The 13,525-nt window shown below is 38.3% G+C and overlaps 1 protein-coding gene across 3 annotated transcripts in view; it reads right to left on the reverse strand.

Annotated features, from left to right (window-relative positions):
* Window positions 1-13,525, reverse strand: part of LOC133651803 (protein tweety homolog 3-like) — a 58,187-nt gene that overhangs the window by 32,557 nt on the left and 12,105 nt on the right. For all 3 annotated transcript variants that reach the window (XM_062049937.1, XM_062049939.1, XM_062049936.1), the window contains exon 3: window positions 10,999-11,168. In XM_062049937.1, the coding sequence (XP_061905921.1) occupies window positions 10,999-11,168 (170 nt within the window). The remainder of the gene's footprint in view (window positions 1-10,998; window positions 11,169-13,525) is intronic.

Raw genomic sequence — 13,525 nt, forward strand, 5'->3', positions numbered from 1 at the left:
TTTTCAGAACCAGAACCATGGGAACATCGTGGAATGGACCCTGTATGTGTATGTGGGCCACGGTACCGACAAAAGGGTGCACTTTGCTCGGCTTATCAGATCGTATGTGAAAAGAACGGCCTGAGCGTGCAGAAAAGCAGGACTGAAATGTCATTTTCTGTATTTTAATGTGTCAAATTCAGCATTGAGGGATGAATGCAAATAGGAGCCAGTGGAAACTCAATATCTGGCCTCCATAATTATGAATTTGACAATAATATGAGAGCTCAGCTCAGCAAGGGTAAGAAAAAAAAGCTCAACTTTGCATGTTTTTCTTTTTCTTTGGCCTTTTCACAACACAAGAGCAGCCTTGTGGAATGTTAAGAATACTCAGACTGCAGCGTCACTTGTCATCAGTGCATTTTACTGTTTTAACATTTTACAGCGGTTAACTTGTTACTACACTAGCACAGGGGTCGGCAACCTTCGCCATACAAAGAGCCATTTGAGCCCATTTCCCACCAAATAAAACCCCCAGAGAGCCGCAAACTCTGTTTGATCCCTAAAATGACGAGAACACCACTTCTAGTTTCACTACCCTTATGAAATTGCATTCATGAAATCAAACCCTAGACAGAGAACGACTCACCAAGTTTTTTTTGCTCGGATCAGCTTTTTCGGTCATGCGACTGTGAATTGTTTTTGTTTGCGGAAGACTCTGCCCTGCTGGTATCCGGCAAGGACAAGTCACAGGTGGAGAAAATCCTCAGTGCTGAGCTCTGTAGAACTTGCACCTGGCTCGTTGACAACGAGCTATCCATACACTTGGGTAAAACAGAATCCATCCTGTTTGGGTCCCACATCAACCTTAAGAAAGTCAGTGACTTCACTATAAAAGTGGGTGACATTGTTATCACCAGGAAAGATGAGGTCACCTACCTAGGTTCCATTCTAGAGACTAACCTTTCCTGTGATTAAATGGCAACCAAGGTAATCAAAAAGTTTAACCAACGAGCGAGATTTCGCTACAGAATCTCCTCTCTGGTCAACAAAAGCACCTTGAGGATTCTGGCGGGAACTCTCGTTCAACCCTTTTTCGATTACGCATGCACCTCCTGGTACCCTAGCACCTCCAAAACCCTCAAATCTAAACTCCAAACATCTCAGAACAAGCTAGTCAGGTTACTTCTAGACCTCCACCCCAGATCCCACCTCACTCCTACCCACTTCTCCAAAGTGGGCTGGCTCAAGGTGGAGGACAGAGTAAAACAACTTGCACTGAGCCTAGTCTATAAAATCCGCTACACCTCCCTGATACCGAAGTACATGTCAAACTACTTCCTTAACGTAAATGACCGCCATAACCACAACACCAGGGGGAGCTCCACTAACCACGTTAAACCCAGATTCCGAACTAACAAAGGTCTTAACTCATTCTCTTTCTATGCCACATCAATGTGGAATGCGCTCCCAACAGGTATAAAAGAAAGGGCATCTCTATCCTCCTTCAAAACCGCAATAAAAGTTCACCTCCAGGCAGCTACAACCCTAAACTAACACCCTCCCCGGATTGCTAATAATCAAATGTAAACAATCAAATGCAGATACTTTTTCTTATGCCTTCTGATCTCTCTCTCTCTCTCTCTCTCTCTCTCTCTCTCTCTCTCTCTCTCTCTCTCTCTATGTCCACTACTTGCTGTCCATATCCTACCCCCCCTCCCCCTCCACACCCCTGATTGTAAATAATGTAAATAATTCAATGTGATTATCTTGTGTGATGACTGTATTATGATGACAGTATATATGATAGTATATATCTGTATCATGAATCAATTTAAGTGGACCACGACTGAAACAAGTTGAAAAACTTATTCGGGTGTTACCATTTAGTGGTCAATTGTACGGAATATGTACTTCACTGTGCAACCTACTAATAAAAGTCTCAATCAATCAATCCAGCTGGGTATTTTTCCGCAAATGCTGTGTGTTTGTCCTCATTTGATGCCATTTTCTCCCCACACATTAATAAGCACACACATGAACCAACCACTTTAACAGTGAAGGCAAATTAATCTGTCCACAAAGCATTAAATGTTGTATTTTTCGTCAATTGCTACAGCTTACCAAATGTTGACCGCTAAAAACAATACAATTGCTTGGCAACAAAAGATGACACTTAGGGGGTGTGGCATTGCTTTTCGATCGACAAAATATTAAAATACGTTTTATTTTTACATTACAAGATCACAGAACTATCCAAAATAACAACCGTAACATTAAAATAAACTAAATAAATAAAATATAATTAATTCAAATTAAATAGCCATTATTTAGTGAAATTTTGTGTCAAAGGCAAGCCAAAGGGAGCCAGGGTAGAGGCATGAAAGAGCCGCAGGTTGCAGACCCCTGCACTAGCATGACAAGTAAGAGTGTGGAATGTTTATATTATAAGATGGTGTTTAACGTTTTTTGGCTTGAATGACAGTTTAGAATGTTACTGTTCAACATGCCTGTACAGTTAAATGGTAAGCCTGGGCTGAAAGTACATTTTGCAGGAGAATGCCCCTCATATTATTGCCTTTTAACAATATTATTGCCAGTATTATTTTGAGCTAAAATTCAGCACTAACAAACGCAATAAACTTTGATTTCTCATTAGTTGTTTTTTTTACCCCTTGCAACTGGAAGTCCAATAACTTTAATTATTCTAAATAAGTAAACAAACAATAAAAATAAAATTGACTCTTAATCTCTGTTCGCAAAAATTGCACTTCAATAAATATCAGTGAACATCGTGAAGTGCAGTGTTTTCAGTTGGTAAAAATGGGTCGAGTGGTTTGCTTGATTGTTGAGTTTTGTTGCTATCCCTTCCCAACAATGTGTACACGTTCATCCATGTTGATGGGCTCATCAAAATATTCCACCGAGACACATACTGTTGATGACAGATGAGAGGGTTATCTCTGTTTGTTTAATTCTGCTATTGAGCTCAGGTGTTGAGAGTGATGCATAAAGTAAACCCTCTTATACCCGGTTTGAAAGCCAGAGACAAAAACAAACACACATGGAAGAAAATACAATGTATCAATGACAGCAAAGTCGTAGAGTTAATGTCTATTTATTCCATCAATCCATCCATTTCCTACTGCTTGTTCCTTTTGGGGTTGCGGGGGGCTGGAACCTATTCCTATTGTTCGATTATTTATTGACAATTGGCCCAGGCTTAGTTAAAGGGGCTGTTTGCCACCTTTACGTAGATGCCTATGTGTTTTAAGCATTATATTCTGCCCTCTTACGGTTTTTAACACATAAAGACGTAATGTGCCCTTTTACGGCTTTTCACCCAAAGACAAACTACGTTTGTACGAGTCTTAACTAGTGATAGAAATTTGACTAGCTAACTTTAGTTATCATTGAATGTATAGCCTTTTGCCAGTGATGGGCAAGCTACTTGGAAAATGTTGTAGGCTAAGGTACAAGTTACTCTCCATTAAATGTAGTTTAGCTACAGGGGAAGCTATCCCGGGAGAATTGTAACTAGCTACACGGCCAAAGTAGTTTTATACATTTAACTGCATTTATATCTATAGGCCCACATGTATAATATCAATGTTAATGTAACTTCAAGTGTACAAATGGGCCTAATAACTATCTGTCATTTAGCTGGGGACACCCTACAACTACCTCTATGGGTCCCCGTACCAATTATGTATTTATTTAGTCTGCCTTTTCTTTGGCCCATCCCTATAATGTTATTCATTTTCTCTACCTACAGTAAAAAAACAGCATCCATCTGTATCTTGGCAAACAAAAATAAAAATACATGTGTGTTGTTTGGGAACAGTTGGTAATGGTTATGTGCAGTAAAACTTTTCATGAGCTCAACTCACCTTAATGTGTGTTCCTAAATGTGTGTTGGACGTGAATAGAGCAGTTATAATTTTGTTTTACGGAGTAAACCACTAAAAACTAAGGTTTTAGGCATTGTTTTCTCACAACGCATATATTTGTCCAAATAGATAGGTTGATTGGCAACACTAAATTGGCCCTAGTGTGTGAATGTGAGTGTGAATGTTGTCGGTCTATCTGTGTTGGCACTGTGATGAGGTGGCGACTTGTCCAGGGTGTACCCGGCCTTCCGCCCAATTGTAGCTGAGATAGGCTCAAGCGCCCCCCGCGACCCCAAAGGGAATAAGCGGTAGAAAATGGATGGATGGATGGTCAAGGACTTGCATTATTGTGGGTTTCCTGGATGTCGTCTTAATCACTAAAGGAAAAATCTAATCTGCGGGAGAGAATCCTTTAAAAACTTAGGTTTTGGGTAGAGATGTCCGATAATGGCTTTTTTGCCTATATCCGATATTCCGATATTGTCCAACTCTTAATTAAAAACGTAGGTTATGGGTAGAGATGTCCGATAATGGCTTTTTTGCCTATATCCGATATTCCGATATTGTCCAACTCTTAATTAAAAACGTAGGTTTTGGGTAGAGATGTTCGATAATGGATTTTTTTGCCTACATCCGATATTCCGATATTGTCCAACTCTTAATTACCGATTACGATATCAACCGATACCGATATATACAGTCGTGGAATTAACACATTAATATGCCTAATTTTGTTGTGATGCCCCGCTGGATGCATTAAACAATGTAACAAGGTTTTCCAAAATAAATCAACTCAAGTTATGGAAAAAAATGGCAACATATTATATCCATATTTATTATTGAAGTCACAAAGTGCATTATTTTTTTTAACATGCCTCAAAACAGCATCTTGGAATTTGGGACATGCTTTCCCTGAGAGAGCATGAGGAGGTTGAGGTGGGCGGGATTGAGGTGGGGGGAGGCGGTGGGGGTAAGAGGTATATTGTAGCGTCCCGGAAGAGTTAGTGCTGCAAGGGGTTCTAGGTATTTGTTCTGTTGTGTTTATGTTGTGTTATGGTGCGGATGTTCTCCCGAAATGTGTTTGTCATTCTTGTTTGGTGTGGGTTCACAGTGTGGCGCATATTTGTAACAGTGTTAACGTTGTTTATACGGCCATCCTCAGTGTGACCTGTATGGCTGTTGACCAAGTACCGATAATTTTGAAACCGATACCGATAATTTCCGATATTACATTTTAAAGCATTTATCGGCCGATAATATCGGCAGTCCGATATTATCGGACATCCCTAGTTTTGGGCATTTTTTTCTCTAAACGCATACATTTGTCCAAATATGGTCAAGGACTTGCGTTATTGGGGGTTTCCTGGATGTCGTCTTTATCACTAAAGGAAAAATCTAATCTGCTGGAGAGAATCCTTTAAAAACTAAGGTTTTGGGCATTGTTTTTTCAAAACGCATATATTTGTCCAAATATGGTCAAGGACTTGCATTATTGTGGGTTTCCTGGATGTCGTCTTTATCACTAAAGGAAAAATCTAATCTGCGGGAGAGAATCTTTCTGCCATTTTCAAGTATGTTTTTTTTATTTTTTTGAGTCTTCAGCTTGAAGCATCCCTCTGTCTCCGACTCCCTTGTCATCATGCGACATGAGTGCATGTCTGTTATGATTTTGCTTACTAGTTTCGATGACCCGTCTTATCTTGCCTCTGATTGGCCAGTATATAATATTTAGCCCCAACCTTAGCCAATTGTGACTCATCATTAGGGATGATGTTTGATAAGGAATTATCGAGTTCGAGCCTATTATCGAATCCTATTATCGAACCGATTCCTTATCGATTCTCTTATCGAGTCCAGATAGGTTGTTGTATATGGAAAAAAACACACAATATTTGGTTTAACAAAAGCTCACTTTTATTATATAATAAAAAAATAAAATCTAATAAATAAATAAATATTGACTGTTACCCACCTAAAAAAATAAAATAAAATAAATAAATATTGACTGTTGTTACCCAAAGTATATTAAGTGGGATTTTTCAGAGAAACAAATATATACAGTAACACAAAAACAACCTGTCTCTGTGATCACTATAGGTGTATAAATAATAATATAGTGTTAAATAAAATCAGTCCCTTGGGCACAAAACTGAAAATAATACAGCTCTCCAAAAAGTGCACTTCTGCTGCTACTTGACATAACTGTTTGTTATGATGCTTTGACATTTTTGCACTTTATTTCTTTATTGAAAGAACATTCTATGAAGAGAAAAGTTCTTTGCAAATGTGGTTACAATGCTAATAAATGAAAAGTTAAGGCTAAAAAAAGAAATACACTTTATTGAGTTAACATTATTTCTTTATGGGGGAAAAATGTTATGAGCTAGAGAATATACCAACTACACTACCCAGCATGCAACGGGAGTTACGAGCATGCGCGGTAGCCCCGAAAAGTGTTGCATGTTGCCACGCTGTGAAAGTAAACGTCAAGAACTCAGCCAACACGCCTCGTCTGCATTATTTATAATTAGACAGACAACACATCTACAGTGTGATTTTGTTTTGTTTACAAGGAAAGAAAACCAAAAGTTAAAAAAGGGAGATATGTTGTATATATATGTATGTGCTGCGGTTGTTTTAAGAACGTTGCGACAGCTGCCGTAAAGGAGGTGCGTTGCTAGCCTGGTTGCTATGTTTCCGGTTGGTCGTAAAAGTGTTCGTCATGTGTTTTACCCTGCTAAAATCTCTCAGTAAAGTTATTCGATGGATTATAGTTTTTGTTTTGAACTTTATTACACCTTGGAGCGCTTTTTCCCGTCCATTGTTTTCCTGCTTTCGCTATCTGCGCCTAATGACTGAGCTATGTGACGTCATTTATTGTGATGTCCCACTGAGCATTTCTGGTCGGGACGGGATTCGAATAAAGAATCAACTCTTTTCCTTTACTATAGTGGTCTCGATAACGGGTACCGGTTCTTAAAAAGGGATTCGAGTCCGAGGACTCGGTTCTTTTCTTACCAAACAACCGGGAAAACCGGTTTCGAGTATCATCCCTACTCATCATACAAACACCAACCAATCATCATGGATTTTCTGTGTATGTATGGATATTTTGATTCATCAAGGTCATCGTATTTTCTCCGTATTTTTTGGGGCCCTGGATTCACACTCAATTTTCTCTCTTTGTAGCTTGTAGCTTTATTGTAAGCTACCTCGCTACAAGGGTCTAAAAGTACCGCCAAACTACTGGAAAATGTAGTTAAGCTACATAGCTTAGGTACTGCTCATCAATCCCTATTGTAATGACGTGACTGCAAATTGTTAGTTGCTTCTCTGTGACTGCTTTTGTGTGTGCTTGCGCTCTCTTGTCTGTACATGTGGATGAGACAGCGGTGAGTGACAAGCCTGAACACCAAACTAATTCCTCTAGCCTATTTTGTTCAATATAGTAAGTTATTTTGAAAAACATACCCATTAAAATATATAGTTTGGACACATCTTCTCATTTCAATGTGTTTTCTTTATTTTCATGACTATTTACATTGTAGGTTGTCACTGAAGGCATCAAAACTATGACACCCGTGAAGTGAAAACCCTTTCTTGAAGCTCATCGAGAGAATGCCAAGAGTGTGCAAAGCAGAAATCAGAGCAAAGGGTGGCTTAGCTTGACGCTCCTCTACTTTCTCCTGCTCCCGCTTGCTGCGGCAACAACAAACAAAACTCCAGACCTTCCTCTTCGTTTTGTATCGTTTACTTGTCAACTTAATCCTTCAAAAACGTAAAACAATAACGATGTGGGAACAAATGAATGGCACAATAAAGCTATAAAAAGTAAGAGTAAGGTCAAAAAACTGTGGCTCGATTCCACCATACCTGACTGCCATTACCCATAATACATTGTGTCCAAACCATATTACCACACAGATCCTTCCGCCATATATGCAATTAAACAGTTCCGTAATCTTCACTGTATTAAAGCAGTATAAAATTATACATCATCAAATTATTCAGACAAGTGTAATAATTACAAATAAAGTGTACCTTATAATTATTCTAAGCATGCAATATATACATTTTCGTATTATGCAAATAAAGTAAATAGTCCCATTTTGGCTGAATAAACATAAAGCACCATCCATAAAATGTAAATTAACTTAAACAGCATTTAGGCTCCTACAGTGGCTATTTTGAAGAAACTAGAATATACAACATGTTTTCAGTTATTTCACCTTTTTTTGTTAAGTACATAACTCCACATGTGTTCATTCATAGTTTTGATGCCTTCAGTGACAATCTACAATGTAAATAGTCATGAAAATAAAGAAAACTCATTGTGTCCAAACTTTTGGCCTGTACGGTACATATCTTCTGTTAAATCACTAATGGTAAGTAATAGAGATGTCCGATAATATCGGCAGGCTGATATTATCGGCCGATAAATGCTTTAAAATGTATTATCGGAATCGGTTTCAACCTCCCGATTTTCCTGGAAGACTCCCAAATTTCAGTGCCCCTCCCGAAAATCTCCCGGGGCAACCATTTTCCCGAATTTCTCCCAATTTCCACCTGGACAACATTATTGGGGGCGGGCCTTAAAGGCACTGCCTTTAGCGTCCTCTCCAACCTGTCGTCATGTCCGCTTTTCCTCCATACAAACAGCGTGGCGGCCCAGTCACATAATATATGCGGCTTTCACACACACGAGGGAATGCAAGGCATACTTGATCAACAGCCATACAGGTCACACTGAGGGTAGCCGTATAAACAACTTTACCACTGTTACAAATATGCGCCACACTGTGAACCCACACCAAACAAGAATGACAAACACATTTCGGGAGAACATCCGCACCGTAACACAACATAAACACAACAGAACAAATACCCAGAACCCCTTGCAGCACTAACTCTTCCGCTACAATATACACCCCCCCCCATCTCCCGAATTCGGAGGTCTCAAGGTTGGCAAGGATGCTCTAGTATACTCTGGACTGAAGCTGTGTGCCTTCATTGTTTTTGTAGCTGTTGTTTTGAGGCATGTTTTAAAAAATTTAAAAATAATGCACTTTGTGAAAGTCAAAGTATAGTACTTCCCATAGTTGTAGTGGGTATTAGGATTATCTCAGGGAGAGCATGTCCCAAAGTCCAAGCTGCTGTTTTGAGGCATGTTAAAAAAAATAATGCACTTTGTGACTTCAATAGACTTAGACTTAGACAAACTTTAATGATCCACAAGGGAAATTGTTCAATAATAAACATGGCGGTGCCATGTTGGCACTTTTTTCCATGACTGGAGTTGAAGTTGTTCTCTTATTTTGGAAAACCTTGTTTTTGATTGATTGATTGATTGATTGAAACTTGTATTAGTAGATTGCACAGTACAGTACATATTCCGTACAATTGACCAATTGACAATTGGTGTGACTATGGTAACACCCCAATAAGTTTTTCAATTTGTTTAAGTCGGGGTCCACGTTAATCAATTCATGGTAAAGTTACATTGTTTAATGCAGGGGTCACCAACCTTTTTGAAACCAAGAGCTACTTCTTGGGTACTGATTAATGCGAAGGACTACCAGTTTGATACACACTTAAATAAATTGCCAGAAATAGCCAATTTGCTCAATTTACCTTTAAATCTTATGTTATTATTAATAATTAATGATATTTATCTTTGTGGAAACACTGATCATCTTAATGATTTCTCACAATAAATATATATAGAAACAGATAAATATCAATATGCAAAACTTTATTTTTATATTTTCTCTAAGTGCACATTTTTCAAATTGAACATTTTCAAATGATCACTTCTAAGACAGTCTTGTGAAATCACAATATCCCATTTTAACTAGCTAGCCACTAACATTTTTTAACAAATCATGAATTACTTTGCACCATGTTTGTACAAATAATAACTCATGTAAAATACAAAATTCAACTCTCAAATTTTTAAATAAATCATGTCACACTTTGAACTGGACACCAAAACTGTTATCTGTTTCTTTGTCAGTTAGTGAAGACCAAGTCTAAAATATTTTCTTGGATTTTCAAATTCTATTTGAGTTTTGTCTCTCTTAGAATTAAAAATGTCGAGCAAAGCGAGACCAGCTTGCTAGTAAATAAATACAATTTAAAAAATAGAGGCAGCTCACTGCTAAGTGCTGCTATTTGAGCTATTTTTAGAACAGGCCAGCGGGCTACTCATCTGGTCCTTACAGGCTACCTGGTGCCCGCGGGCACCGCGTTGGTGACCCCTGGTTTAATGCATCCAGCGCGGAATCACAACAAAATTAGGCATAATAATGTGTTAATTCCACGACTGTATATATCGGTATCGGTTGATATCGGAATCGGTAATTAAGAGTTGGACAATATCGGAATATCGGCAAAAAAGCCATTATCGGACATCTCTAGTAAGTAACATAAGCTAGCAGGTGGTGTTCTTGTTATATAAATATATATTTTTACTTTAAACAACCACTTATTACATTATTTTCTATAGGATTATTGCAGGGTGGACATGACCGCACCTGCCGTTTTAATGACATCCATTTAAACCATAGTGGTTTTGTGTTGTCAAGTAGGGTGATGACATGAGCACCACTTCAAGCTAGAGTCAGACCGGTCTAGTGGTGGTAAGCCAACAGTGCATCATTGTGCTCGTCTCCTCTTCCTGGGCCGCTAATCTCTTCCTCTCACGCTTCGCGGTGGGAAAAACAGTGGACAATGGCCGTGTCGCAGCAAAACAGGACAGGGGGGAAAAGAGTATGGAAACTATGAAAAGTGATTTTAAAAGCCATCCTCCTAAGTAGTCTGTTTTGACAAGTGATGCTTAGCATGACGTCTTTATTGCTATTAGTAACGACCAGACACACGGAGTGATTGTGATGCAGTTGGCGTCCTCGTCAGGTCCCCAAAGCTCTTTTTTGTGTGGCTCTGAATCAACTGTGATGGCTCTCTAGTGGCTCATAAACACATGGAGGAAAAAAAAACAGGAAACAAATGCTGACGCAATTCCAGATGGTGCATTTGTAACAGTAACATTTGTTACTCCGCCGCGCATTGGCGTGGATTTTGTTTTTTATTCCGCTGCTTCACTCTTTTAAACAATTCTACCTGCACTCACCTGCACACCAGCGTGGCGATGATGACACACCAGGCGGTGCAGCAGCAGTCGGCCGACGGCTGCTCCTCCCTTTTGCTCCGCCGGCAGCACAGCCAAATGGAGTAGAAGAGCAGGAACAGGAGGTCCAGGGCCAGACAGACCAGCGCCACACCTCCCAGTAAGAGGATGGACTGCACGAGAAGAGGGTGATGGAGACCATAAATGGATACCATTATCGACACTGCGAGGATAATGGACGTTCTAGTTTCCAAGTGCTCTGGAGAGAAACACCACTCAGAGTGTTGTGTTCGCATCAGCGTGTATTAAAACCTTTTTTGCTTGTGTTGCCAATATGTGCAGCTAGTCACTTTATGAGTCCTGACCTAAATATCGGACTATTATAACCCTGACTATAAGACTATTTCTATTTTCTTAAGAGAAAACCTGTATCTCACATTTTTAATATCAGTAAAATAATATACCAATTCGATGTAATGTCTCAGTTGACAGTTGTTTGATTGATGATCATTACCTTAAAATTAGCACAACACTTCCTCTGTTTGCTAACAACTAGGGATGTCCGATAATGGCTTTTTGCCGATATCCGATATTGTCCAACTCTTTAATTACCGATACAGATATCAACCGATACCGATATCAACCGATATATGCAGTCGTGGAATTAACACATTATTATGCCTAATTTGGACAACCATGTATGGTGAAGATAAGGTACTTTTTTTAAAAAATAATAAAATAAGATAACTAAATTAAAAACATTTTCTTGAATAAAAAAGAAAGTAAAACAATATAAAAACAGTTACACAGAAACTAGTAATGAATGAAAATGAGTAAAATTAACTGTTAAAGGTTAGTACTATTAGTGGAGCAGCAGCACACACAATCATGTGTGCTTACGGACTGTATCCCTTGCAGACTGTATTGATATATATTGATATATAATGTAGGAACCAGAATATTGATAACAGAAAGAAATGGGGGGAGGGAGGTTTTTTGGGTTGGTGCACTAATTGTAAGTGTATCTTGTGTTTTTTTATGTTGATTTAATAAAATAAAAAAAAATAAAAAAAATAAAAACCGATACAGATAATAAAAAAACAGATACCGATAATTTCCGATATTACATTTTAACGCATTTATCGGCCGATAATATCGGCAGGCCGATATTATCGGACATCCCTACTAACAACCTTGTCACATCTTTCCAGGGCACTGTTGTGTGTGTGTGAGTGACGAGAAAAAAAGCTCTGGCGGGTTCGGAGATAACCTGTTGATTGGCATGTATAAATCTTGACACCTCTTGTCTGGGTAAAAAAAAAATACTGTGCTATACGGTAACATTACAGCAGCATTGCGTTCATTTTAATTGTTCTAATATCTTTCATTTTGTTCTAATATCTTTCATTTTGCCTGTTTTTTTATGTGGATTTACACTGAATTAGGGCTGGGGTTTGTCTCTGTGCGATATAGAAAATGACTATATCGTGATATTTAGGTACCGTATTTTTCGGATTATAAGTCGCACCGGCCGTAAATGCATAATAAAGAAGAGAAAAAACATATATAAGTCGCACTGGAGTATAAGTCGCATTTTTGGGGGAAATGTATTTGATAAAAGCCAACACCAAGAATAGACATTTGAAAGGAAATTTAAAATAAATCAAGAATAGTGAACAACAGGCTGAATAAGTGTGCGTTATATGAGGCATAAATAACCAACTGAGAACGTGCCTGGTATGTTAACGTAACATATTATGGTAAGAGTCATTCAAATAACTATAACATATAGAACATGCTATACGTTTACCAAACAATCGGTCACTCCTAATCGCTAAATCCCATGAAATCTTATACGTCTAGTCTCTTACGTGAATGAGCTAAATAATACTATTAGATATTTTACGGTAATGTGTTAATAATTTCACACATAAGTCGCTCCTGAGTATAAGTCGCACCCACGGCCAAACTATGAAAAAAACTGCGACTTATAGTCCGAAAAATACGGTAAGTGTCTTCAAGTGCCTATTAAAAGCATTATATAAATAAATAAATAAATCATCATTATTATTAATATGTACTTATGAACGGGGATGGATATACATTTGAACCAATACTAGTTCATGGAAAACATTCCTGTAAAAAAACATAAAAACAATGCCTTTATATTTTTATTTTGTGACATTAAAATTTAACCAAGTGAACTTCAAAACGCTTTTTCACAACTTCCACCATACTTGATCTTGTGTATTTGGATATTTTTAATGTAATAATTTGTACACCTCACTCGGGGTGTGAATCTTTGGCCACCTATGGATTTGATCTGATTCCGATTGCTGTGGTAACGATTTACTTCAGAATCGATTCTTGATTCCCTCTTGGAGAGATTTTTAAGAAACATGGAGTGTCTTATCACTTTTATGCAGATGACTGCCAAATGTATATGCCAATTTCAAAAGGCCATGGCCCCCTGACACCCCTTCTCAACTGTCTATGTGATGTCAAGGCTTGGTTAGCCCAGAATTTTTTA

The sequence above is a fragment of the Entelurus aequoreus genome, linkage group LG06 (assembly GCF_033978785.1).
Source record: "Entelurus aequoreus isolate RoL-2023_Sb linkage group LG06, RoL_Eaeq_v1.1, whole genome shotgun sequence".
In the NCBI taxonomy this organism is placed as follows: Eukaryota; Metazoa; Chordata; class Actinopteri; order Syngnathiformes; family Syngnathidae; genus Entelurus; species Entelurus aequoreus.